Here is a 27,956-nt window from a genome sequence, read left to right on the forward strand (position 1 = left end):
CATTGGCTCCCGCGGGCCGAAGGGGCGGGGCCTCGCACGCCACGCTTCCTCCCACCGCTGCTTCCGCGTCGCTTCCCGGTCAGCTGGGTCCTTAGCGGGAGTCCGAGTGCGGGCGGTGGCGGGCTTGGCGGCGGGGCAGAATTCCGGGCAGGAGCCTTGCCTCTCAGGTGGCGGGCTCTGCGACCCTGCGAGGTGAGAGCACAGCGACGTCTGGCCCGGGCCTCCGTCCCCGGCTCGGGGGGCGCCTTGCCCTGCCTGGGCATCCCGGTCGACCTCCGTTCTTGACCGTAGCAACCCGCACCCCTCCCACCAACGCCCGGTCTGCACTCTTGGCCCCTCCAGGCAGCGCCGCTCAACCTTGCGGACCCAGCCCGGGATCCCTTACCGTCCTCACTGAGAGCTTGAGGAGACCTCCAGCACCCCCATCCCTGGCTCCCGGTAACTGTTGTTTCTCTTTGCCTTTGCAGATGGACGGGACGGAAGGCAGTGCTGGGCAGCCCGGCCCCGCTGAGCGGTCCCACCGAAGCAGCGTGTCCTCCGTGGGAGCCCGAGGTGGGTGCCGCTCGCATCTCCTCTTCCACACCCTTCTGGGACCCCAGCCCTGGAGAAGTGGCTCTGGCTTGTCTTCTTTTTCATTAAAGATAATTTATGTATCAACTAAGAAATAATAAGGTACATTCAGATGTGGAAAACTCACAGAACTCAGAGGCTCTGTCACTAGTTTACTGGCCAGGTTGTGTCCTCCTGAATTTCGCTCTCATTTGTAAAATGAGCTTAACATAGCTGTGAAATTCAAATGAGATTATATGAATGAAAAGTGAAGGCTGATGTGGTTCACGCCTGTAATCCCAGAACTTTAGGAGGCCATGGTGGGCAGACCACATGTGCCCAGGAGTTCGAGACCAGCCTGGGCGACATAGACAAAAAAGAAAGTGACACATTCACTTTCTTTGTGTCATTTCTTTCTTTCTTTCTTTCTTTTTGAGATAGAGTCTCGCTCTGTCGCCCAGGCTGGAGTGCAGTGGTGCGATCTCAGCTCACTGCAAGCTCTGCCTTCTGGGTTCACGCCATTCTCCTGCCTCAGTCTCCGGAGTAGCTGGGACTACAAGCGCCTGCCACCACGCCTGGCTAATTTTTTGTATTTTTAGTAGAGACGGGGTTTCACCGTGTTAGCCAGGATGGTCTCGATCTCCTGACCTCATGATCTGCCTGCCTCAGCCTCGCAAAGTGCTGGGATTACAGGCGTGAGCCACCGCACCTGGCTGTGTCATTTCTTTCTCCCAAATGGCCTTTTGAAAGCAGGGATCAGGCTGGGCACGGTAGCTCACGCCTGTAATCCCAGCACTTTGGGAGGCCGAAGCGGGCAGATCACTTGAGGTCGAGAGTTCCAAGACCAGCCTGACCAACATGGAGAAACCCCCGTCTCTACTAAAAATGCAAAATTAGCCGGGCGTGGTGGCACATGCCTGTAATCCCAGCTACTCAGGAGGCTGAGGCAGGAGAATCGCTTGAACCTGAGAGGTGGAGGTTGCGGTGAGTTGAGATCGCACCATTGCACTCCAGCCTGGGCAACGAGAGTGAAACTCTGTCTCAAAAAATAAACAAAAAAAAGCAGGGATCATATCATGATCTTCATTTGATAGGGAGGAAACTGGGTCCCTAGGGAGGTTAAGTCCCAGGCAGGCTGCGGAAGCTCTCCAGGTGATTACGTACTGCAGCTTCCAGTGCCTCAGTTCTTGCCTGAGAAGTGGATCTGAACCTGAGCCTCCTCGAAGTGATTTTCTGATCTCTGAGAGTAGCTGCTGGAGCATAACAGACTGGGGGTCCAAGAAGCACCTTCCCTTGTGTAGATGAGAAACCGTGCCCTTCCCTTCCACACACTCTTGGAGGGAGGAGTATTAGCTCTACTTTTACAGATGAGGCAACTGACACTTAAATTGACTCGCTGAAGTTGGCCAGCAACCAGGCAAGGATGGGAACCTGAGTATGTCGGCCCCAAAGTCCAGTGTTCCTTCACCAAGCCTGCAGTCCCAGGGATGGGGATTTGAATCTGGTTGCTCTTCCAGGTGTCTCCATTTGGCTCTGGAACCCACAAGTTGTCACAAGGGAACTCTCAGCTATTTGGGCTGTTCTTCCCTAGCCTGCTTCGTATTGACTCCTGAGGCTTAAAGAGTCCTCAGACTTAAAGAGTCCTAAGGAAGCTGAGACCTGCAACTTGCTTTAACCTGGGTGACCTAAAGAATCCTCTCTTCCCATCTTAGCCTCAGTCAGAGAGAGACTTGCCTAAGGACAGCAGTGGGTTACCAGCTCTCACTCCTGCCAGCCAGCCAGACTAACCGCCATAGCCTCAGGATGGTTTCAGCCTCTCTGTGCTGTAGTTTCACATCTGTGGAATGTTCTTGTTCAGGTGGAGATCGCACCACTGCACTCCAGCCTGGGCGACAGAGCGAGACTGAATCCTTGGGGCAGCTATGGTGGTGAGGGGCAGGTTTGCAATGGCCAGGCTGAATTTGAATCTTGGGGGATTGGGGTGGGGCTGGTCTCTGGGCAGGAGTTACTGGGTTTCTGGGTGGTTTGAGAGTGTCAAGAAAGCACTAATAGATAGCACTCGTGATAGGGTCTTTTGGGGCTGCTGGGGCTCTGCCTCTGGCGAGGACTCTGTCTCAGGAGTGTAGCCCTGGTCACCCCCGAGGGGTGTAGGGTGGGGGCTGCAGCCCCAGTGGGTGGTAGAGGATGCCTGGTTGGCCTGGCCTGGCTGTGCCGGGCAGAGGCCTCAGCTGAGCCTACCTGGCCTCCATCACAGCGGCTGACGTGCTGGTGTACCTGGCGGATGACACGGTGGTGCCCCTGGCTGTGGAGAACCTGCCCTCGCTCAGTGCCCATGAGCTGCACCGCGCCGTCCGCGAGGTCCTGCAGCTTCCGGACATCGCCCTGGATGTCTTTGCGCTCTGGCTGGTCTCCCCTCTGCTGGGTAAGGCTTGGCAGTGAAGAGCCCAGGCTGGAGGGTTGGAAGGGCACTGACCAGTACAGGAGGGAGGGGGCAGTGTTTGGAGCTGCTAGGGAGCTGCTGGCCACTGCCCATGGGGGAAGGTGGGACTTGGGTTTATCCTGAGCTGTCCACCCATCTGAGCACCTAGAGCCCTGAGAAGGCCCCTGCTCTTGGCCCTGCTGTCTGTCTTTCTGCTGGTGGTGGAGGAGTGGCCACGCCTGCCCCCCAGGTCGTGCTGGGGCTGGGTGGTCCAGGAACAGTACCACAGGAGGGAGGGAGGAAGGGGGCCTTGTCTGCCGAGCATAACCTTTGCCACAACCTGGGTGCTGTTTGGGAGCCATGATTTCACCTTATCCTCAGGCCTAGATGAGGAAGTAGTGGTTAGGGTGGTGAGACCACTGTGTGGCAGGAGCAAGACAGACCCAGGCCTGAGTGGCTTCCCGGTCGGTCGGCCTCTTTGAACTGTTCCTGTTCCTTGGGGACAGGGAGGAGAAGGGACATGGCCCAGGAAGTAGGCCCCTCTGACCCTGAGGCTCTTAGTGAGGGTGGGGAGGGTGAGGGTGGGAAGAGTAGAGACTTGACTTCTCTGGCGGGGGGGCCTTCAGCCTCCAGCCCTGCCTGGCTGGCCTCATGACCACCCACATCCTGCCCTTTCAAGCTGAGATTGCAAGATGGAGGGACGTGGGGGCGGTGGCTTTCTAGACCCTCAGCCCGGGGTCCCTCAGTGAGCAGGGTCTCTGAGCCTGCTGGTTCGCACAGGAGGGGGCCAAGGGAGAGGCTGCCCCATGTTGTTTAGTAAATTGGTGCCATGGGCCGGGCGACTTTTCTTAGCTTACACATTCCCTTTGTTGTAGAGGAATGCAGGCAAGAAGGGGGTGACCAGTCCCATTGAGGGAGTGTGTAGGACAGCCTGGGTTAGGCCCAAGGGGCCCCCAGCAGTTATGTCTTCTCCTGAGGCTGCTGGTTGGGGGAGAGGGAACATTCGGCACCCCTGCTCCCCACCCTCATCCTTCTCTCCACCCCCTCTCCCCTGCCAGTAGGAGCTTCCTGCTCAGCTGCTGCTGGGAGGTTCTCGCCCACCCTCTTCCTGCTGCCCCGGCTCCTCGGCCACCTCATGCCCAGCCTAGTCACCTCTCCTTCACCTCCGGTCCTCGAGTCAGGACTGTGGGCCCCTTGGTTTGTGTCTGAAAGCTGGGGGTACAGTTCTGCATGGGTTGGCCCCTGCCCTGCCTTGGGAAGCTCCCAGAGCCTGCTGGGCAGCCTGCCTCCTCCTCTCACCTCCTCCATCTCCACTCCCTCCTCATCACATTCTGGCTCTCCCACAGCCAGAGGCCGTGAATGGGCTGCTTTGTTGCCCGGCCCACACAGGAGGATGGTGGCAGAAGACCCCGGCACAAAGTCAGCACCCACTCTGTTCCCAGGCTGGGTTCAGGGAGGCTGAAAAGCCACTTCAGCTGTGACTTGGGCCCCCTAGAACCCTTTTCCCCTGGCCCCTGCACCCCTGATGGGGTGAACCGGTGACAGATGCCCCAGGGCCGTGAGTACCCTGCAAGGGCAGGGAGGGGCACTGTCTTCTGGAGCTGCCCTTCATGCCGGATGTTTCGGCAGGGCTTAGCCTTCTCAATGCCATTGTCACTCTGCATGGAACAGGGCTCCAGGGACCTTCTGTCCCATTTGGATAACAGCCTCCAGGCAGGAAGGCCCCATCTGGAAGTGTCTGGGACTGCGGGATTTCTGAAGACAGGAAGGAGTCTTTTGAGCTGCTGAGGCTTGGGGTTAAGGCTGGTCAGGGCTGGGCTGTAGGCAGCAGGAAGGGCATCCTTGTCTCCAGGGTGTTCCTAGGCCCCATCTTGTCAGTTACTGTGCTTGTTCCACAAGGACGTGCAAAGCCTCTCTCAGGCCACGTGGTATCCTAGATGCTGGGAATACAGGAGGGAAGACCCTGGTGGAACTTAATTTAACTTTATTTTATTTATTTTTTATTTTTTTGAGACAGAGTCTCACTCTGTTACCCAGGTTGGAGTGCAGTGGTGCAATCCCGGCTCACTGCAACCTCCGCCTCCTGGGTTCAAGCAATTCTTCTGCCTCAGCCTCCCGAGTAGCTGGGATTACAAGCAAGCTACACCACGCCCGGCTAATTTTTGTATTTTTAGTAGAGATGGGGTTTTCCCACGTTGACCAGGCTGGTCTCGAACTTCTGACCTCAAGTGATCCACCCGCCTCAGCCTCCCAAAGTGCTGGGATTACAGACATGAACCACCGTGCCCGGCCACCATTGGAATTTTAGAGCCTAAAGTATGGTGAAGGGGGGTTTAGGAAGCAGAGCTCTGTTCCTGGTTTAGCCAGTAGCCCCATGTGGCCTCAGGCACTGTGCCTTCCCGAGCTTCAGTTTCACCGCTGTGAAGTGGGTGATCTCCATGTCCTCCAGCCCTTTCAGTTCCCAGACAGAAAGAGCATGAGGACTCCATGAGGGGCTCAGTGGCCAAGTGAGGGGAGTTGATGGAGCCCTTTCTGGAGGGAGTGGGGAGGCGACTATTGGGAGTAAATTGTGTTTCCCTACTGGAGGTGGTGACAGATGGGTGGGGCCCAGGGTCTAGGTTGTAAAGGAGGGCTGTGGAGCTTCTGGGAAATCTGGACCGGAAATGTTGGGACAAGAAAGGGCTGCAGAGGCTGGATGCAGGGGTGGGTGGAAGGGCTGTGGGCAAGGGGGCCCATTTGGAGGCTGTGGCTGCTCTTCCAGGTGGAAGGCCCAGATGGCCCAAAGAGCAGAGACAAAGACCCCTGGCCTCAGGCCAGCAGGAGGGGCGATCGGCCATCAGTGGGGACTGCGGAAGGGTAGAGCAGGGAGATGTGGATCAGGCAGGGCTCGGGAAGCTTGGAGCAAGCGCTGGCTCCTGCACCCCGGTGACAGACATCCCCATACATCTCTGGATGAACTTGGAAGTGGCCTCACACCTCTCAAAGGCAGAGACCCCGGTGGCCACTGTTTTTTGGTGGGCGCTGGTGTGTGAGCTGAAAGGCTTTGTCCCTCCTGGGCTGAGGCATTGAGTCCTGGGTCCAGAGCAGTGGTGGCATGGGGCAGCCTGGAGTTTGAGGGGCTGGACTGCTGCACTTGGTCATTCTGCCAACCCCTGGTGAGGTCACTGCACCCCAGGGATACAGCAGTGGACAAGTCTGCAGCCCCTGTGGGTGGCAGCAGCGAGGAATGTCAGGTAGTGATCAGCCTGTGAAGGCAAACAGATGTGGCGCCATCGGGGTGATGGAAAATTTTGAGGAAGGGCTGCCATAGTTAGGGGTCCAGGGAAGGTGGCCCTTGAACTTAGACCTGAATCAGCCAGCCACGGGAAGATCTGGGACAAAGGAGTCCAGGAAAAGAAGAACAGCAAGCGCAGAGGCCCTGGCACAAGCAAGCTGGGGATGATTTAAGGAGATTTAAGAAGGCCAAGGTGGCAGGAGCAGAGCGGGAGAGGCAGTGAGAGAGGAGATAAGGTGGGAGGGCCAGGCAGGAGCTGGGTTGCGTGTGGGCCACGGAGGTGCAGAGCTTGCAGGATGGAAGGTCAGCTGGAGCTCCTCGGAGGTGTCGGAGGTGGGGAGTGACAACGGGGTGGCCCAGGCTCTGGCAGTGGGAGGGCAAGGCAGCCCCTCGGGCCTCTGGGCCCCAGTTGCCAATTTCCCGTTCTGCTTCCTGATGGCACTGAGGGTTCCTTTGTGCCCCAGCACCTTCCATCGGCCACAGCCTCCAGCTTCAGCTTGCCCTGGGGCTGCAGTGAACAGTTAGTGGCTGGCTCTGCCTGGAACCAGACCCCCGTCGCTTGCTGTGTGACTGTGGACAAGGAACTTGACCTACCTCTCTGAGGCTCATTTGCTCTATAGATGAAATGGGGGATAGGGTTATTGCAGAGTAAATGGCTCTGGACCCTTGGCACCTGCTGAGTTACTGTTGGTTGCGACTGTCGTCATGCTATGCAGTGTGATAGGTGGGAGGGGAGCCGCTGGACTGGCTGGAGGCTGCATGGGCCGCTCCCCATCTCGTCCTGCAGAGGTGCAGCTGAAACCCAAGCACCAGCCCTACAAGCTGGGACGCCAGTGGCCGGAGCTGCTGCTGCGCTTCACCAGTGCCCCGGACGACGACGTGGCCATGGGTCAGTGCTGCTGCCTGTCTGTCCTTGCCTGGGGACTACCTGAGTCTGCAGCTCTGGCTCCCAGCCCAGCCAGGGCCCTGCCGGCAAGGAGCTGCCCTGGCTGAGGGGCAGGGCCTGCGTCTCCCCCATGCTCCGTCAGCCACCCCTGGCAGGGGAGGAAGGGGTCCCTGAGAGAAGCCCCAGTGGGGGGTGGGCTGGGAGCTGCCGGGGCACGTTGGGATGAGCTGCGCATTCCACCCGCTGCACGGCCCTCTGGTTTTCTCAGCCCTGGTGGGTGAGGTTGGTGGCCAGGGCCTGGGCCAGTCAGGAGAGGGGAGGGTTAAGCAGAGTGGTGATGCCCGGCAGTGACCCAGCCTCTCTCCCCAGATGAGCCTTTCCTGCAGTTCCGAAGGAACGTGTTCTTCCCAAAGCGGCGGGAGCTCCAGGTGAGACGGGAGCCCTGGTGGCCCCACCAGGCCCGGCCCCTCGTGCCCAGCCTCCCTGTCCCTAGACCCCTGGACATTCGTACCTTGCCCCAGCCCAGCTAAGCAGCTCTCCCTGCCCCAGCCCAGCTGAGCGGCTGTCCCTGCCACACCCGCCTGCAGATCCGCGATGAGGAGGTCTTGCGGCTGCTCTATGAGGAGGCCAAGGGCAACGTGCTGGCTGCACGGTACCCGTGCGACGTGGAGGACTGCGAGGCTCTGGGCGCCCTGGTGTGCCGCGTGCAGCTCGGGCCCTACCAGCCCGGCCGGCCGGCAGCCTGCGACCTGAGGTGAGGGCCTGTGTGACTTGAGGCAGGGGTGCTGGGTGGGGGAGTTTGTCCTTGGAATCGAACTTATAAGCAGTCTTCAGTTTCGCAAGGTGGGGGCAGGGTCCTGGAGTCAGGAGGCCTCAGCCCCGCAGGCTCACTCTGGCCCTAGGCAGTTGCTCCGCCCTTAGGCAGTTGCTCCGCCCCTCAGCCTCCTTTTCCTCACCTGCCCTGGGCTGGAGCCTCAGGTGAAGTGAAGTCTGGGAGAAGAATCTGGAGCCCTGCCTCCTGCTGGCCAGGGTCAGAGGAGCTGGGCTTTTGGAGTCACAGCCAGAGACCACCTAGATACTGATCCTTTGTCAGCAGTAACAGGCCAGCTTAGTTCCAGACTCCTGGGATGTTCCCCCAGCGGTCAGCAAGCTGGCTGTCCACCTCCCAGCCCTCTCCAGGAGCCGAGTTCTCTGCTGTGTAAATTAGCAGGGCCTTGGGTGGCGAGGATTGAGTCTGCCCTGCCAAAGCCCAGGCCGGTCTCTGGTCTCCACGGAGGATTATCCCGAGGTTTAGAAATAATTCCAGTGAAGGGGCCAGGTGTGGTGGCTCACGCCTGTAATCTCAACACTTTGGGAGGCCAAGGCAGGCAGATCGCTTAAGGTCAGGAGTATGAGACCAGCCTGGCCAACATGGTGAAACCCCATCTCTACTAAAAACACAATAAGTAGCCGGGTGCGGTGGCGCACACCTGTAATCCCAGCTGTTCGGGAGGCTGAGGCAGGGGAATCACTTGAACCTGGGAGGTGGAGGTTGCAGTGAGCCAAGGGCGTGTCCCCGCACTCCAGTCTGGGTGACAGAGTGAGACTCTGTCTTAAAAAAAAAAAAAAGGCCGGGCGCAGTGGCTCACGCTTGTAATCCCAGCACTTTGGGAGGCCTAGGCGGGCGGATCACGAGTCAGGAGATCGAGACCACGGTGAAACCCCGTCTCTACTAAAAATACAAAAAAATTAGCCGGGCACGGTGGCGGGCGCCTGTAGTCCCAGCCACTCGGAGAGGCTGAGGCAGGAGAATGGCATGAACCTGGGACGCGGAGCTTGCAGTGAGCCGAGATTGCGCCACTGCACTCCAGCCTGGGCGACAGAGCGAGACTCCGTCTCAAAAAAAAAAAAAGAAAGCCAGGTGTGGTGGCTCATGCCTGTAATCCCAACACTTTGGGAGGCCGAGGCGCGCAGATCACCTGAGGTCAGGAGTTCAAGACCAGCCTCAACATGGAGAAACCCCGTCTCTACTAAAAATACAAAATTAGCCAGGCATGGTGGTGCATGCCCGTAATCCCAGCTACTCGGGAGGCTGAGGCAGGAGAATTGCTTGAACTTAGGAGTTGGAGGTTGCAGTGAGCCGAGATCGTGCCATTGCACTCCAGCCTGGGCAACAAGAACGAAACTCCATCTCAAAAAAGAAAAAAAAGGACTGAGCGCTCCAACTGCAGCTTATCTGATGGCCGGTCCACAGCCCACAGTGTACCCGCTGCCTAAGGTGGGGAACCAACTGCAGTTATGCCAGGGCCTCTCCTGCTTCGTGTGGGGCGTGGGAGATCCCCTTTCTTTTGTGAGCCTGTGCTAGTTGTAGGTTGGCGTTTTCATGTTTTTATCTGGCAGAACAAAGCATTGAGGCATTAAAACCCCTGCACCAGTTTTGGTTATAAAAGTTCCACCAGTTCAGAAATCCCAACGGTCCTGACTTGGTGACACAGACGTTGCTCTGAAACCCTCCTGCTGCAGTCTGATTCTAGGCAGCTGGGGGCTCTTTGCTCGGCCTCCAGACCTTCCCTCAGCCTGTCACCTCTGCTATGAGCTGCAGACCTGGGCCCACCTCCTGGGCCTCCTTCACTCGCCTGGCTGCCCTGTGTGTCTGTGTGCCCTCGCAGGTGGGGGTCGGGGACCTCTGCAGTGCCGGGCACACTGCGGGTGCTCAGGGTGGTGGGTTCCTTCCCTTCTGGGGGTGAAGAGGGGCCTGGTGACTCCCTGTGTCTGTCCCTTTGGCTCCTATGAGTTTCCTGGGTGGGTACATGGTAGCCAACCAGGCAGGAGGCAGGAAGGGTTGGGAGACAGGACCAGGCCCCATGGGGGCCCTTGGTGCACATGGGGCTGCAGTGCAGAGGCTGCCGGCTAAGGCAGGACTGGTGGGAAGTGCAGGAAGGTGGGGCCCGGGTTCCTGTTCCTGGCGGGAGATGCAGGCATCTGGAGCCGCAGGATGAGCCTTTGGCTTCAGATGGTGACCCCGGGTCAGACGGGCAGAGGGACAGCCCAGGTGGGCCTCATAGGGAGCCGCATCACAGTCCTTGGCCTGCACTTGGAGAGCTTGTCAGGTTTTAGGGCCGGGAGAGCCCACCGGGGACAGGTGGGGGTGTCACCATCCCCACTCTGCAGAGGAAGCAGGCGCAGGACAGGAGGTGCCTCCTACCAGCTGTACAGCTGCTCGCGGCAGAGGCAGACAGGCTGGCCCTGGAGTCTGCCCTTCGGAGAGGGGCCAAGAACTGAAACCCCTCTGTCTGGTGCCTGGGTCTCCCCTCATGGGCTCCTTACCCAGCCTCTGACTTGGAAGTAGATGTGTGTCTGCTTCCTCCAGGCAGCTGTGCTTCCCCCGCCCTCTCCCGTGAGCCTGGCGCCTCTGGTTGGGCCGCTAGCACCCGTCTTCCTTCCTCCACAGGGAGAAGCTGGACTCCTTCCTCCCTGCCCACCTCTGTAAGCGGGGCCAGGGTCTCTTTGCTGCCCTCCGGGGCCGTGGGGCTAGGGCCGGGCTGGGCGAGCAGGGCCTGCTGAACGCCTACCGCCAGGTGCAGGAGGTCAGCAGCGACAGCGGGTGCGAGGCCGCCCTGGGCACCCACTACCACGCCTACCTCCTCAAGTGCCACGAGCTGCCCTTCTATGGGTAAGAGACACAGCCCCGCGGTCCCCCACCCCCTCCGCAGGCTGTCCTTGGGCTTTGCTAGCACAGCTGCCAGTGAGCCCACCTCTGCTCCAGCTGAGCTGTGTTCCCATGAAATGGTATCTTGTCACGAGCACCTCAGGCCCCACCGTTCCAAGCTGGGCACCTGTCCTCCCCTTCCTCCTGTCGGGCTGGGACACCTTGGATGGGTCCTCTGCTACCTGGCACAGTCACCTGGTCACTGGCCTGGCCGACCTCGCCTTCAGCCAGCTGTCTCTGTCACGCAGTTGGTGTCTAACAAACAGCTCTGTGCACCTACTGCACGCACGCTCCCTGGGCACTGGAGGTCCCTCTGAGCCAGAGACACCGTGCCCCTGCCTGGTGAAGCTGATGTTCTAGTGGAGAGAGACGAGAACACAGAGGTTGAGGAGAGCCTGTCATTGGGCACAGGCGGCAGCCAGGAGGCCAGAGGGTGGGGTGTGGCTTGGGCCTTGTGGTCAGAACAGGTGAGATGGTCAGATGCAGGACGTTCTGAGGGCAGAGTGACAGGATTTGCCAGATGGATGTGCAGTGGATGAAGCGAAGGAGAGGAGGCAGAGAGGACTGGCCTAAGCCCCTGGCAGATGGCGTTGTCATCTGCTGAGCTGGGGGCGGCGCTGTGGAGCGGTCAGGGAAAGTTTAGGAATTTGGTTTTTTGTTTTTGTTTTGAGACAGGGTGTTGCTCCGTCACTCAGGCTGGAGTGCAGTGGCACAATCATAGCTCACTGCAGGCTCGACCTCCTGGGCTCAAGTAAGCCTCCTGAGTTGCTGGGACCACAGGTGTGCAGCACCATGCCCGGCTAATTTTTTTTTTTTTTTTTTTTTGAGATAGAGTATCGCTCTTGTTGCCAGGCTGGAGTGCAATACCATGATCTCGGCTCACTGCAACCTCTGCCTCCCGGGTTCAAGTGATTCTCCTGCCTTAGCCTCCCAAATAGCTGGGACTACAGGCATGCACCACCATGCCCAGCTAATTTTTGTATTTTTAGTAGAGATGGGGTTTCGCCATGTTGGCCAGGCTGATCTCGAACTCCTCACCTCAGGTGATATGCCTGCCTCGGCTTCCCAAAGTGCTGGGAGCCACCACGCCTGGCTTAATTTTTGTATTTTTTTAGAGACAGGGTTTTGCCTGTTGGCCAGGCTGGTCTGGAACCCTGGGGTCAAGTGATGCTCCCACCTCAGCCTCCCACAGCACTGGGATCATAGGCATGAGCCACCGTGCCTGGCTGGGAGCTTGCTTTGGACATGTTGACTTTGAGATGCTTGTTAGATGCCCCACTGGTGACTTTGAGTGGGCATCTGGTGTCTAGCGCAGTCTGAACTGGAGCTCGTATTTGGCAAATCCTATGCATATGGATGGCACCTGAAGCCTGGAGAGATGCTGGGAGGCAAGTGTGGGCCAGGTGAGTAGGGGCTCTGGGCCCCCCAGCAAGGCAGGAGGGCTCTACCCGCAGCAGCTCCTAGCGCACGTCCCGCTTGTCCTCCCGGCAGCTGGTGATGGATGTGGGCTCCAGTCTGGTGGGCGATCATGAGCAGGGATAGAGACAGCGAGTGTGGCCGGCTGTCACAACTCTGCTGTAAAATGGGGTCAAGAAATGGGTCTTGTAGTGGTTTTGAGGGGGAGGTGACAGCCCACGTATGCTGACCGGCAGGTGGCCCTCTCCTGGCTGCTTCGGTTTCCTCAGTGAAATCAGATGGCTTGCCATCAGCTGAGCTTGGGGGACAGAAGTCTGCCAGAGGAGGCTGGAGTGGGATGGCCCCAGGAATTCAAGGTGGCCCGTGCTGGTTTCCAGCCCCATCCCGTAGCATGGAGAGAGCGGGGTTTAACTTGGGCTCTGGCTCAGTGGGTGGTGTGGGCAAGGGTGAGTCCAAGGGACGGGAGAAGGCGAGGCTGCAGGAGGGACAGGTGGCAGCTCTTCTCAGTGTTTTTTTTTTTTTTTTTTTGAGACGGAGTCTCGCTCTGTCACCCAGGCTGGAGTGCAGTGGCGTGATCTTGGCTCACTGTGAGCTCCGCCTCCCGGGTTCACGCCATTCTCCTGCCTCAGCCTCCCAAGTAGCTGGGACTAGAGGTGTCCGTCACCACACCCGGCTAATTTTTTTTGTATTTTTAGTAGAGATGGGGTTTCACTGTGTTAGCCAGGATGGTCTCGATCTCCTGACCTCATGATCCGCCTGCCTCAGCCTCCCAAAGTGCTGAGATTACAGGCCTGAGCCACCACGCCCAGCCTCTTTTCAGTTTTGAGCCCTGGAACCACTCCCCTCGCCTCCTCATGTTTCCCAGCAGGTCCCTGCTGCTGAAAGGTCTCCGCCCGGACAGTGGTCAGCAGCCCTGACCCCCAGACCAAGTGCCAAGCCCACGTGACTGGCTTTGGTCCACACCTGGGGCCACACGCTTCCCTCCGCCTGCAGAGCCCACCCTTCTCTGTGCCATCAGGCCCTTCTCCTCCAGTCGCACACTGCCAGCTCAGATGCTGCCTCCCGTACAACGCCTCCCCTTCATCCCACCTCCGTTTCTCCCTTCCCTGGGGGGCGTTTCAGTCACCTAAACAGCAGAAGTTTCTCAGGGCCCAGGTTGGGGCCTTGAGCAGCCTCCCTCAGCATTTCTGGTGCTGGCCAGAGGCTGACCCCAGTCCCCTCCCCAGGTGTGCCTTTTTCCACGGTGAGATTGACAAGCCGGCCCAAGGCTTTTTGCACCGGGGTGGGCGCAAGCCAGTTTCTGTGGCCATCAGTCTGGAAGGCGTGCACGTCATCGACAGCAGAGAGAAGGTACTGCTCCCAGCTCCTCCAGGGTGGAGAGGATGGGAGGGGGCTCCTGACTCAGGTCTTCCTGGTTCCTCTGGGCCTTTGGCAGCCTGGGGGCAAGGTGGGTGGACTATTTGGGAGGGACCCTGCCTCCCTGGGATGTCCTTGTAGCCCCTGAGGGTGATCCTGGGTCCTCTTGCCCAACATGCTAGGCTGTGGGGTGGCCGGGGCAGGGGAGGCCGCAGCTGGGACTTCCACTCCTGAGTGGAGGGAGGGCAGCAGGGCCTGGTGCTCCAGAAGACCCCGCGACGGGAGCCCTCTTGGGCTGACCATGTCCTCTTCTCCCTGCGTTTGGCGGCCAGCCCTGGGTAGAGAGCCGCATCAGCAGCCAGCCCCGTGGGGCAGATTACCTGTCCCTGGGCAGAAATTTGCTCCTAAACCAGCAGAAGAGTTTTGGCCTCTGGTTGTCCCAGAAGAGGGACCCCAGCCCCTGCTGCCATCTGTGTCCTGGGAGGCAGGGCCCAGCTCAGCCTCATGCTAGATGCCACCCCCGACCTCATAGAAGAGACTCCACTTCCCCACCCGCCTCCTCCCCCACGTGCCTCCCCAGCTGTCAGGGGCTTGGCCCGCTGGTGGGACTGTTGTGGGAGAGGGGATCTCAGCCTCCCTGGACTGCAGCCCCCGGGAGGCTCTGATGAAAGCTGAGGCTCTCTCCTTAGAGAAACACATGAACAAACGTAGACCCAGCCTTGGAGAGGCACACGCCCTGGCCAGGTGTCCCCTCCTGGTGGTGTCTCAGTGGGATGGGGTGGGAAGCAGACCTCTGCCCAGGGGTCAAGCCTGGCTCTGTGTCTCCTGCTGGCCAGCACGTCCTCCTGGGCCTGCGCTTCCAGGAGCTGTCGTGGGACCACACCTCCCCCGAGGAGGAGGAGCCCATCCTGTGGCTGGAGTTCGACGGGGACAGCGAGGGCACACCTGTCAACAAGCTCCTCAAGATCTACTCCAAGCAGGTAGTTCGGGTGGTGCCTGCACACGGGTCGGGAGGCTGGGCCCAGGTGCCCCGGGTCCCAGACAATTAGAGGCACCAGGCTGGCGGGGAAGGAGGTGAGAAGCTCCCTTGAGCCTGAGGATGAAAGCGGCCTGGGCACAAGGGGTGCCTTGACTCCTGCTGACACGGAGCCACCCTGGGAGGTCAGGAGGCCTGGTCTGCAGACTCCACGCCGGTGGTGGTGGCAGCTGTGGGGTTCGGGCAGCTGTTTGTTGAGGGCTAGCCGAGTGCTTTGAGATCAACCTGCACCCTCCCCTCCTGTCCCCAGTACCAGTGCTGTTGTGACCCTATTCACAGTCGCCTGTGGTGGGCGTGGAAGCGTTGGGCCTCTCCAAGCCTGTGTTTGATTTTCCCTATTCAGCGTGTTTTACTCAGCACTGAGCACCTCTTCTACCCCAGCCTCCCTCCCCTGCCCCTTCCTTTCCCACTTAGGTCACATCCGAGGCCCGTCCCTGCCACAGGGCCCTTTCAGGACTGTTCCCACCCTTTTCTCCTTTCATCTCGGGTCTCTCTGGATCCTTCATCCCACACCTCTCCGGCTTCCTTTTGGTGCCCTTCCCCACCTTCACCCCTCCCTTCGCAGCCAGACCCCACCCCTGCGCCTCCCACGCTGGGGGCTGCTTCTAGCCCCATCGGCCTCTGCTTTGCCACAGGAGGGCCCCCTTCCCCTTCTCAGCTTAAACCACATGCTCCTAAAAGCTTCTTTCCGCCCCCACCAGCCACCTCCTCCCCCAGCTTCCCTTGCTGCTCCCCATTTTCCTGGCCCCCCTCGAGGGCGCTCCTCTCCCTGCCTCATGGCTTTGAACTCCAAGATATTCTCACCTTTATGTTCAAAGTTCACAATTTTCTTTCTTTTTTTTTTTTTTGAGACGAAGACTGGTTTATGCTTTGTTTCCTAAGAAATTTTGCCTAACCCAAGACCACAAAGATATTCTCACGTTTTCTTGTAGAAGTTGTATAAATTTAAGCCTCCCAGCCATCCCAAAGTCGATATTTTACATCAGGTGTGATATACAGGTCAATGTTCATGTTCGTGTTTACAGATTCTCAATTGTTTCGGTGTTGTTTGTTGAAAAGACATTGAATTGGCTGGGCATGGTGGATCACGCCTGTAATCCCAGCACTTTGGGAAGCCAAGGTGGGTGGATCTCTTTAGGCCTGCAGCTCAAGACCAGCCTGGCCAACAGGGCGAAACCCCCATCTCTACGAAAAATACAAAAAATTGGCCAGGTGTGGTGGCACATGCCCGTAATCCCAGCTACTACTTGGGAGACTGAGGCACGAGAATCACTTGAACCAGGGAGGCAGAGATTGTGGTGAGCCAAGATGGTGCCACTGCACTCCAGCCTAGGCAACAGAGTGAGACTCTGTCTCAAAAAAAAAAAAAAAAGAAAAGAAAAAAAGACATTAAATTGCCCTGACATCTTTGTTGAAAATCAGTTGGCTGTGCATGTGTGGGTCTGTTTCTGGATTCCCTCTTCTAAACCACTGATCTATGTGTGTCTTTCACTAAGAATCACACTGTATATTGATTTTTGAACCTTTATAATAAGTCTTGAAATCAGGTAGTCTGAGGTCCAGAACTTTGTTCTTTTTAAAATGGTTTCCATAGAAGTTTTAGAATCAGCTTGTTGATTTGTAGCACGCTCCCCATCCACCCCCCAAAAAAAGGCTGCCTAGGATTTTTATTGAGATTGCACTGATTGCTTTGGAGGTAATTGACCTCTTAAGTCTTCCAGTCCATTTATTTCTGTATCTCCATTTATTTGTCTCTGATTCATTTCATTAACATTTTATAGTTTTCAGCATACAAAGCTTCTGCATCTTTTGTTAGATTTATCCATTTATTTTTTTTTCTTTTGGTGCTACTGTAAATGGCACTGTTTTTAATTTCAATTTCCAATTGATCATTTCCTTATATAGAAATATAATTTTTTTTTTTTTTTAAACACTCTTGCTCTGTCACCCAGACTGGGGTGCAGTGGTGCAATCATAGCTCACTGCATCCTCGACCTCTGGGCTCAAGCTATCATCCCAAGCCACAGGTGTGCACCACCATGCCAGGCTAACTTTATTTTATTATATTTGTAGAGACAAGGTCTCGCTGTGTTGCCCAGGCTAATCCTGAACTCCTGGGCTCAAGTGATTCTCCCACCTTGGCCTTCCAAAGTGCTGGGATTACAGGCATGAGCCCCTGTGTCTGCCTGGGACTTTCGTTTGTTTGTTTGCTGTTTTTGTTTTGAGACTGAGTCTCGCTCTGTTGCTCAGGCTGGAGTGCAATGGCGCGATCTCAGCTCACTGCAACCTCCGCCTCCTAGGTTCAAGCAATTCTCTCACCTCGGCCTCCTGAGTAGCTGGGATTACAGGAGCCCGCCACCATGCCCAGCTAATTTTTGTATTTTTAGTAGAGATGGGCTTTCACCATGTTGGCCAGGCTGGTCTCAAACTCCTGACCTCAGGTGATCCACCCGCCTCGGCCTCCCAAAGTGCTGGGATTACAGGCGTGAGCCACGGCACCCGGCCTGGCCTGGGACTTTCTACGTGGACAGTTGTGTGGTCTGTGAGTGGGGACAGCTGGGTCTCACTTTCCAATCTGTGTGCCTCTTGCTTGCCTTGCCTGACAGCGCTTCTGATCCCCAGTGTAGGATGGATAGGTGTGCGCAGGCATCCCTGACGCACCCGGCCTGAGAGACAACATTGTCTTTCACTGAATAAGTGGGATTTCGCTGTGGCTTCTTCAGAGATGCGCTTCATCAGGTTGAGGAAGTTCCTTTCTGACCCTGGCTTGCTGAGTTTTATCTTGGACGGATGTTCAGCGGAGCTTCCTCTTTCGGCTGCATTTGAGCGGCAGGCTCCCTGAGCCTCAGAGGCATGTTGCTGTGCAGGAGTTTTTGTTCTAGGGAACTTAGTAGGCTTCCCAGTTGTGGTTGCAGCTCAGGACTCTGTCCCCACCGGCTGCCGTCCCCTCACCAGCCCACTGCCCTTTGGCTGGTGGAGTCCACTCAGTGAGGAGAGGAGTGTGGGTGGACTGAGCTGAGGACAGGGAGCGTGGAGAGCCCACCAGGCCTCTGCTCTTCCTTCTGGGCCGAGCAGCAGTGCCCCCCCTCCCCACCCAGAGGGATTGTAGCTGCCCTGTGGAGAGGCAGGAGCCAGGCCAGTCTCCGTAGGGCCACTGCCAGCATCTGACCCAGCCCCACCAGTCAGGAGCACAGGTGGCCATTCCTGTCTACTTGGCCTCACCTTATCCCAGGCCTGCAGCAGTGCCTGGCACGTGGGAGGCACTCAGGAAATACCTGTGTCCTGACTAAGGGGCGCCACCCTCGATACCCTCTGTCTGCGACTCCCTCAGACCCGAGGGCCCTGTCCTTGGTGCCCAGCTGTGCCCGCTGGCACCTGGCTACTGCATCTTTTCTGTCAGTGTGCCTCATGCTTCACACGTGTTGAGTAGAAGTCACTTTTGAAGAATGTGCTGGCGGGGAGCCGCCCGCCCCTGCCCCGGTGACATCGCGCCCCTTCCTCCTGGCTGCAGGTTTTCCTCCCAGCCAGCACCACCCGCCTCCCTGCCCTGCTTCCCCACTCTTCATACTCTGCAGCAGCTGGGCTCCCTACCCCCTCCCTCCCCACCTGCTTCTGCCCATGGAGTCAGCCTTCCTGGGCTGTGCCTTCTGACTAGAATGTTCTTTCTTTCCCACCCAAACTCCCAGATCTGGGGACCCCTCCTCATCCACCAGGACTCACCTTCATAGTCACCCAAGTGGGACACCTCCCCTGCCTCCCCACTGCCTCCCTCCTGAGTGATGTGTGTCCCCTCCCCTGCTTCCCCAACCAGAGAGCAGAGCTCATTTCAGGCTCAGCAACAGGCATGGAAGAGGGGCCTGGCCAGGCCTCACGCTGCCCCCTCCTCCCCAGGCTGAACTGATGAGCAGCCTCATTGAGTACTGCATCGAACTGAGCCAGGCGGTGGAGCCTGCAGGCCCCCAGGACAGTGCAACTGGCTCGCCCTCGGACCCCAGCTCCTCGCCGGCTCCTGCTCAGCGCCCCAAGCTGCGGAGGCAGGGCAGTGTGGTGTCCAGCCGGATCCAGCATCTCTCCACTATTGACTACGTGGAGGACGGTGAGCAGCCCTTCTGTGCACATGCACACACAAACACACATGCACATGCACACGCCAGGGGGAGTTCCTGAGGACAGGGCATTGCAGAGCAGCTCCAGACCCAGTGTGAGCTGGCCTCCATCTCAGGACCCAGCTGTGAGCAGGGCGAGCCCGGGTCCTGGCCATAGTGCCTTTCCTATCCCTTCTCAGTGCTGCGTCACAGACGTGTTCTGCCGCATTGTCCAGGATGTGATCCGGGAAACTACTCAACATCTGTTATTAAAGTGTTGGGTAGGCGGGGCACGGTGGCTCACTCCTGTAATCCCAGCACTTTGGGAGGCCGAGGCGGGAGGATCACCTGAGGTCAGGAGTTCAAGACCAGGCTGGCCAACATGGTGAAACCCTGTCTCTACTAAAAATACAAAAAAATTAGCGAGGTGTGTGGCGGGCACCTGTAATCCCAGCTACTCGGGAGGCTGAGGCAGGAAAAACGCTTGAACCCGGGAGGCAGAGGTTGCAGTGAGCTAAGATTGCATATTGCACTCCAGCCTGGGAGACAGTAAGACTCCGTCTCAAAAATAAATAAATAAATAAATAAAGTGTTGGGTAAATCACTGCTGTGACCACATCCTGGGGTGTTCAGTGCAGCTGGTAAAAATACCCAGGCCGGGCGCAGTGTCTCACACCTGTAATCCCAGTACTTTGGGAGGCCAAGACAAAGAGGATCGCTTGAGCCCAGGAGTTCAAGACCAGCCTGGACAACAGAGGTGAGACTCTGTCTCTACAAAATAAACTTAGCTGAGCACGGTGGTATATGCCTGTAGTCTCACCTTCTTGGGAGGCTGATGAGGCAGGAGTATCTCTGAGCCCAGGAGTTGGAGGTTTGCAGTGAGCTACGATTGCACCATTGTACTCCAGCCTGGATGACAACGATGAGACCATATATATATATATATAAAATTTTATTAATTAATTAATTAATTAATTTACTTTTGAGACGGAGTTTCATTCTTGTTGCCCAGGCTGGAGTGCAGTGGCGTGATCTCGGCTCACCGCAACCTCTGCCTCCCCAGTTCTAGGGTTCTAGTGATTCTCATGCTTCAACCTTCTGAGTAGCTGGGACTACAGGTGTGTGCCACCACACCCGGCTAAATTTTTTTTTTTTTTTTTTGAGATGGAGTCTCGCTCTGTCACCCAGGCTGGAGTGCAGTGGGCGCGATCTCGGCTCACTGCAAGCTCCACCTCCCGGGTTCATGCCATTCTCCTGCCTCAGCCTCCTGAGTAGCTGGGACTACAGGCGCCCACCACCACGCCTGGCTACTTTTTCGTATTTTTAGTAGAGACGGGGTTTTACCGTGTTAGCCAGGATGGTCTCGATCTGACCTTGTGGTCCGCCCGCCTTGACCTCCCAAAGTGCTGGGATTACAGGCGTGAGCCACTGCGCCCGACCCTAATTTTTTGTGTTTTTAGTAGAGATGGGGTTTCACCGTTAGCCAGGATGGTCTCAATCTCCTGACCTTGTGATCTACCTGCCTTGGTCTCACAAAGTGCTGGGATTACAGGTGTGAAACACCATGCCCAGCCCAAGACCTTATTTTTAAAAAGGAATACCCTGGCTGGGCGCAGTGGCTCACGCCTGTAATCTTAGCACTTTGGAAGGCCAAGGCGGGAGGATCACCTGAGGTCGGGAGTTCGAGACCAGCCTGACCAACATGGAGAAACCTCATCTCTACTAAAAATACAAAATTAGCTGGGCGTGGTGGTGGCCGCCTGTAGTCCCAGCTACTTGGGAGGCTGAAAGCAGGAGAATCGCTAGAACCCAGGAGGCAGAGGTTGAGGTGAGCCAAGATTACGCCACTGCACTCCAGCCTGGGCAACAAGAATGAAACTCCGTCTCAAATAAATAAATAAATAAATAATATAAAGGAATACCCTAAATGCATCTTGTATCAGATCCTGGAACAGAGGACATTTGTGGAAAAACTATTGAAGTCCAAAACTATTTTAGTTAACAGATACTGTGTCAGTGTTCATTCCTTAGCTTTGATGTGACAGAACATGCTGTCATTGGGAGAAGTTGTAGTGGTATTCTGGAACTCTCTACACCTTTACAGCTTTCCTAGAAATCTAGAATTATCCCATGATAAAAAGTTTTTTAATGCAGTAACAAAGATCTACATTTATTTATTATTTATTTATTTATTTATTTTGAGATGGAGTCTCGTTCTGTCACCCAGGCTGGAGTGCAATGGCGTGATCTCGGCTGACTGCAACCTCCACACCCTGGGTTCAAGCAATTTTCCTGCCTCAGCCTCCTGAGTAGCTGGGATTACAGGGGTGAGCTACCACGCCCAGCTAAGTTTTGTATTTTTAGTAGAGATGGAGTTTTGCCATGTTGGCCAGGCTGGTCTCAAACTCCTGACCTCAAGTGATCTGCTCACCTTAGACTACCAAAGTGCTGGGATTACAGTGTGAACCACCACACCCAGCCAAAGATCTACATTTTACTTGGCAAGATGTTCACAAACGAATACTCAGTAAAAAGAAATGGCCGGGCATGGTGGCTCACACCTGTAATCTCAGCACTTTGGGAGGCTGAGGCGGGCAGATCATGAGGTCAGTAGATTGACACCATCCTGACTAACACGGTGAAACCCTGTCTTTACTAAAAAAAAAAAATATAGGCTGGGCACGGTGGCTCACGCTTGTAATCCCAGCACTTTGGGAGGCCGAGGCGGGCGGATCACGAGGTCAGGAGATTGAGACCACGGTGAAACCCCGTCTCTACTAAAAATACAAAAAAAATTAGCCAGGCGTGGTGGCGGGCGCCTGTAGTCCCAGCTACTCGGAGAGGCTGAGGCAGGAGAATGGCGTGAACCCGGGAGGTGGAGCTTGCAGTGAGCTGAGATTGCGCCACTGCACTCCAGCCTGGGCAACAGAGCAAGACTCCGTTTCAAAAAAAAAAAAAAAAAGAAATGAGTAGGCTGGGCGCGGTGGCTCACCTGTAATCCCAGCACTTTGGGAGGCTGAGGCGGGCGGATCACGAGGTCAGGAGATCAAGACCATCCTGGCTAACAGGGTGAAACCCTGTCTCTAGCCGGGCGCGGTGGCTCACGCTTGTAATCCCAGCACTTTGGGAGGCCGAGGCGGGCAGATCACGAGGTCAGGAGACCGAGACCACGGTGAAACCCTGTCTCTACTAAAAATAAGGCGGGCACCTGTAGTCCCAGCTACTCGAGAGAATGGCGTGAACCTGGGAGGCGGAGCTTGCAGTGAGCCGAGATCGCACCACTGCACTCCAGCCTGGGTGACAGAGCGAAACTCTGTCTCAAAAAAAAAAAAAGGAAATGAGTAACAGGACAGCATGTGCCCAGCCATGCCCATGAGGAGGGCGGGCCCAGCTGTGGCCGTCAGCGGCCATAGCTTTGACTTTTTATTTGTACTTATTGGAGTATGTAAATCTTTTACAATGAACATGTCATTTTTATAGTCTTGTAGTTTTTAGAATAATTGTTTTTTCTTTTTCTTTTTTTTTTGGAGACGGAGTTTCACTCTTGTTGCCCAGGCTGGAGTACAGTGGCGTGATCTCGGCTCACCGCAACCTCCACCTCCCAGGTTCAAGCGATTCTCCTGCCTCAGTCTTCCAAGTATCTGGGATTACAGGCATGCACCACATGCCCAGCTAATTTTATATTGTTAGTAGAGGCTGGGTTTCTCCATGTTGGTCAGGCTGGTCTCGAACTCCCAACCTCAGGTGATCCGCCCGCCTTGGCCTCCCAAAGTGCTGGGATTACAGGTGTGAGCCACCATGCCTGGCCCTAGAATAAGTTTTATAATCAGAAAAAGCAAACTTTTTCTACAATGTAATTTGGACCACTGTGTGGCATTCCTTGGCATGGTTTTAGCACGCTCATTTTGACCCAGTCCTCTGCTTGTGGGCATTACAGTTTTCAGCGTTCAGCTCTTCTAAACAGCACACCTACAGCAAGGTCCTTCCTTCGAATCTGAAATGTTTCCTCAGGATACATTCTTAGAAATGGCCTTGCTCATGTAAAAGTGTGCAGATTTTTTTTTTTTTTTTTTGAGACGGAGTCTCGTTCTGTTGCCAAGTTGGAGTGCAGTGGCGATCTTGGCTCACTGCAACCTCCGACTCCCGGGTTCAAGCGATTCTCCTGCCTCAGCCTCCTGAGTAGCTGGGATTACAGGCGCCCGCCACCACGCTCGGCTAATTTTTGTATTTTTAGTAGAGACGGAGTTTCACTGTGTTGGCCAGGATGGTCTCGATCTCCTGACCTCGTGATCTGCCCGCCTCGGCCTCCCAAAGTGCTGGGATTACAGGCGTGAGCCACCGCGCCCGGTCAGATTTTTTTTTTAAACAGGGTTTCACTCTAGTGCCCAGGCTGGAGTGCAATGGCCTAGTCAAGGCTCACTGCAGCCTCGACCTCCTGTGCTCAAGCAATCCTCCTTCTGCAGTCTCCTGAGTAGGTGGGACTACAGTCATGAGCCACCATTCCCAGCTAATTTTTAAATTCTTTGTCAAGACAGCATCTTACTATGTTGCCCAGGCTGGTCTCAAACTCCTGGGATCAAATGATCCTCCCACCTTAGCCTCCCAAAGTGCTGGGATTACAGATGTGAGCACCCTGCCTGGCTGATATGCTGATTTTGAAGAGGCTTTTCATACCTGCCACATTCCAGAGAAGTTGTGCCCAGGTGTATCCTCCCCAGCAGAAAAGATGGTGTCTGCCTCCCATGCCCTCACCCACAATGGGTGTAGTCATTCCGAGCCAAAGGGAACTTGTCTGGGCTGGTGTTTGAACACAATGAGATTGGAAATTTTTTTTTTTTTTTTTTTTTTTGAGACAGTCTAGCTCTGTCACTCAGGCTGGAATGCAATGGCATGATCTCGGCTCACTGCAGCCTCCGCCTCCTGGGTTCAAGTGATACTCCCTGCCTCAGCCTCGCAAGTAGCTGGGATTGCAGGCGCCCACCACTATGCCCGACTGATTTTTGTACTTTTAGTAGAGACGGGGTTTCGCCATGTTGGCCAGGCTGGTCTCGAACTCCTGACCTCAGGTGATCCGCCCGCCTTGGCCTCCCGAAGTGCGAGGATTACAGGCATGAGCCACTGCGCCCGGCCGATTGCAAATTTTTATGTGCTTGATCATATTTAGATTTCCTTCATGAATTACTGATGATTTCTTTTGCTCATTTTTCTTCTGTTGCTTGACTTTTTAAAATTAACAACTTGGCCAGGTGAGATGGCTGTAATCCCAACACTTTGGGAGGCCGAGGCAGGCAGATTGCTTGAGTCCAGGAGTCCAAGAGCAGCCTGCACAACATAGCAAGACCCCATCTCTATTTAAAAGATGAGCAGGGCATGATGGCTCATGCCTGAAGTCCCAGCTAGTTGGGAGGCTGAGATGGGAGGATCACCTGAGCCCAGAGGGTTAAGGCTTCAGTGAGTTATGATCACAACACTGCAGTCCAGCCTGGGTGACAGAGTGAGACCCTGCCGCAAAAAAAAAAAAAATGTATTAACATCTTGGCCAGGCACAGTGGCTCACACCTGTAATCTCAGTACTTTGGGAGACAGAGGCAGGAGGCTCACCTGAGCCCAGGAGTTTGAGACCAGCCTGGGCAATCGGGTCTTGCTCGAGACGGGTCTCTACACAAACTAAAAAAACATTAGCCATGGCTCACACCTGTAGTCCCAGCTACTGGGGATGCTGAAGTGGGAGGATCACTTGGGCTTAGGAGGTAAGGCTGCAGTGAGCCATGATTGTAACACTGCACTCCAGCCTGAGCAACACAGCCTGTCTCAAAAAAAAAAAAAAGCCACAAAGGCGGGACATGGTGGCTCACACCTGTAATCCCAGCACTTTGGGAGGCCAAGGCAGGTGGATCATGAGGTCAGGAGTTTGAGACTAGCCTGGCCAATATGGTGAAACCCCGTCTCTACCAAAAATACAAAAATTAGCGAGGCATAGTGGCCCACGCATGTAATCCCAGCACTTTGGGAGGCCAAGGTGGGTGGATCATAAGGTCAAGAGATCGAGACCACCCTGGCCAGCATGGTGAAACCCTGTCTCTACTAAAAATACAAAAATTAGCGTGCGTGGTGGCGTGCGCCTGTAGTCCCAGCTACTCGGGAGTCTGAGGCAGGAGAATCACTTGAACCTGGGAGGCGGAGGTTGCAGTGAGCCAAGATCGTGCCATTGCACTGCAGCCTGGGCGACAGAGAAAGATTCCGTCTCAAAACAAAAGGCCAGGCGCAGTGGCTCACGCCCGTAATCCCAGCACTTTGGGAGGCCGAGGCGGGCGAACCACAAGGTCAGGAGTTCGAGACCATCCTGGCTAACATGGTGAAACTCCGTCTCTACTAAAAATATAAAAAATTAGCCGGGCCTGCGGGCGCCTGTAGTCCCAGCTACTCGGGAGGCTGAGGCAGGAGAATGCCGTGAACCCGGGAGGCGGAGCTTGCAGTGAGCCGAGATAGTGACACTGCACTCCAGCCTGGGCGACAGAGCGAGACTCCGTCTCAAAAAAACACAAAAACTAACATCTTACAGCAATATGGTACTTTTGTTGTAATTAATGACCCGGTATTGCTGTTAGCCAAAGTGCCTACCTTAGTCACGTTTCCATAGTGTTTTCCAGACGTCCCTCTATGCCAGGATCCCACCAGGACCCCACACTGCATTTAGTTGTCGAGTCTCCCCAGGCTTCTCTTGGCTATGAAGGACCCTCCTTGTTTGTGATGACCTTAGGTTGACAGTGTTAGGGAGTGCTGCTCGGGGTATACCGTAGCATGCTGAGGGGGGCTGAGGCTCGGATGAGGGGAGCTCAGTCTGACCAGGCTCTGGAAGGAGCTGTAGCGCTGGAGCCAGAACCTGGCTTCCTGGGCCTGAGCCCCCTCACACAATGACAGCGCCTCTGCTCAGTGTGCCCTCCCATTCCCTCGCAGGCAAGGGGATCAGGCGAGTGAAGCCGAAGCGCACCACGTCCTTCTTCAGCCGGCAGCTGTCCTTGGGCCAGGGGAGCTACACCGTGGTGCAGCCTGGCGACAGCCTGGAGCAGGGCTGAGGACGCTGCACCCGGCAGGAGAAGGGCAACTGGGGGCCCTGGCTTGGCACTGTCCTCCTGAGGGGCAGGGGCCGGCTGCAACAGTCTCATGGGTCACCACATAGGGAGGGCTGCATCAGCAGATTTCTCAGACCGCGAAGTGACTTCTGGGCCCGGGGCCATGCCCAGGCTGTGCAAAGCTGACCAGGGCCTCCCGCAGGGCCCCTCTGCAGCCTGCCCTCCCTTCCCCTACTTCCCCTGGACGCTGGGCCCTGCTGCTATCTCAGGACCATCGGATCAAGCTGCAGCTGCCCCCCTCACTTGGAAACATGCCTTTGTGCCCACGTCAAGGTGGGCAGTGTCCCCTGTTCTGAAGTGCCTAGTGGCAGAGGACCAAGGATTGAGTTTTGGGACCTGAAGGTCCAATGTGTGCCTTTGGCCTCTTCCCTGGAGGTGGGTGACCAGTCCCCGCCTTCCCCCTGCTAGTGCTCCACCCCCTGGACTTGGATGACCAGTTTCCCGCCTTCCTCCTGCTGGTGCTCCACCCCCCAATGCCAGGCTGGGCCACCACTCTGAGGAGGATGGGAGGGACCTCCCTGGATTGAACCGGGACAGAAACACGGTGAGGGCCCCCACCACACCTCCCTGGTTGAATCAGGAATGGAGGGAGCCAGGCAGGGTCCTACATGGGGTCCTGTGCCCCTTGGTCTGGTCTCCTTTGCAGGCACAAGACACCAGAAAGAGCATGCCTTTCTGGTAGCCTTTGGTGATGTCACTGCTGGGAGGTGGCTGTCCTGTGGACCACCTGGCCTCCAGACCCACACTCACAGTCTGTGAAAAACTGAAAAATCCCCTGGTGGGCACTCCCTGGAGCCCAAGCAGCTCACCTAGGGGACTGACTGGACCTGCCCTCTCCTCCCCGTGTCTGGGTCTTCAGGTTTTAGTTTGGTCTTTGTTCATCTGAGTTGTGCCAGGGCAACACCAGGAAATGCCCTGGGTAACCTCTGCTGCGCGCTCCTTCCCAGGCGGTACCATGGATTCCTCTGGGGGCTGGTGCATGCCCGGAAAAGCCTGGGCCACACGGGACAGTCTCTTCTTTCTCGAGGACACTTGGAAAGGTGACTGATGTGGGTGCTTGGCTTCTCTGGTCCCAGCTTGCCCTCCGGGGAGCAGGGGCTCTGTCTTGCCCCAGATGAGCTGAGCCCCTGAGAGGAGGGCTTTCCCAGCCCTGGGACCTCCGAGGTGGGTGTGCGTGCGGGTCTCACAGGTGCTTCCTGGGACTTCCTGTGGCAGCACAGGGCTTGGCTTTGTCTTCTGTTCCTGGTGGAAAACCGTGGGAGAGGAAGCTGGGGCCTCTACTCCAAGTATCAGAGCCCGTTCACTCTCCTCCCTTTGGTAGCTTGTGGATGTGCCAGGCGTTTTGAGGTGGGCTTGCCTTCTGGCAGCATGGACTTTATTTGTTAATAGGCAGAAAGAAGAGGCCTGGAAGGGCCTCCAGTCTTTTGGAATGTCCTGGCCACAGGGTCATGTCAGCTGCCAGTTCTTGTCTCCCGTCCTGGAGTTGCTGGGTCTCACCGAGCTGCCCGCCCGCCTGTTCTGGTGGCTCCAGCGCAGGTTGTCCCTGCTGCTTTGATTCCAGGGGATTTTATGTTTTTTTATTTTTTTATTTTTTTTTTTTTGAGATGGAGTCTTGCTCTGTTGCCCAGGCAGGAGTGCAGTGGCACATTTTGGCTCACTGCAACCTCTGCCTCAAGTGATTCTCCTGCCTCAGCCTCCTGAGTAGCTGGGATTACAGGTGCGTGCCACCACGCCCTGCTGATTTTTGTATTTTTAGTAGAGACGGTTTCACCATGTTGGTCAGGCTGGTCTTGAACTCCTGACCTCATGATCCATCCGCCTCAACCTCCCAAAGTGTTGGGATTATAGGCGTGAGCCACCGCCCCCAGCTGATTCCAGGTGAATTCTTCTCTGATGGGCGGGCGAGGGTTGTGTCCATGTGATGGGTTGGAGTGTGTGTGTCTGAGTACACAGATGATGTGTTTTCCCTTCAGCTTCTTAGGTTTTCTGAGCATCCATTGTGCCTTAACATTTTCTGCTTGTCCTTTGGGACAAAGCAGTATTTTACTCATTCTTTGAATGTTCTCATTCTTTTGTATCATGTGACTTATTAATAAAATCAGTTTCTAACAAAC

At 56.1% G+C, this 27,956-nt stretch overlaps 1 protein-coding gene across 3 annotated transcripts; it reads left to right on the plus strand.

The window, feature by feature from the left end:
* The first annotated feature begins 67 nt into the window (after window positions 1-67).
* On the plus strand, window positions 68-27,956 carry FRMD8 (FERM domain containing 8). Of its 3 annotated transcripts, XM_032153414.3 has the most exons (11): window positions 68-192; window positions 468-552; window positions 2,804-2,971; window positions 7,030-7,131; window positions 7,498-7,556; window positions 7,716-7,882; window positions 10,559-10,780; window positions 13,459-13,582; window positions 14,425-14,568; window positions 18,516-18,720; window positions 25,667-27,956. In XM_032153414.3, the coding sequence occupies exons 2-11, from the start codon at window positions 468-470 to the stop codon at window positions 25,783-25,785; spliced, it is 1,395 nt and encodes a 464-aa protein (XP_032009305.1). In that variant the 5' UTR covers window positions 68-192; the 3' UTR covers window positions 25,786-27,956. The 3 variants fall into 3 exon arrangements, with proteins under 3 accessions (XP_032009305.1, XP_032009309.1, XP_058294914.1); XM_032153418.2 differs by lacking the exon at window positions 2,804-2,971; XM_058438931.1 differs by lacking the exon at window positions 10,559-10,780 and having other exon boundaries at window positions 75-192.

Source organism: Hylobates moloch, unplaced genomic scaffold, assembly GCF_009828535.3.
Source record: "Hylobates moloch isolate HMO894 unplaced genomic scaffold, HMol_V3 SCAFFOLD_5, whole genome shotgun sequence".
In the NCBI taxonomy this organism is placed as follows: Eukaryota; Metazoa; Chordata; class Mammalia; order Primates; family Hylobatidae; genus Hylobates; species Hylobates moloch.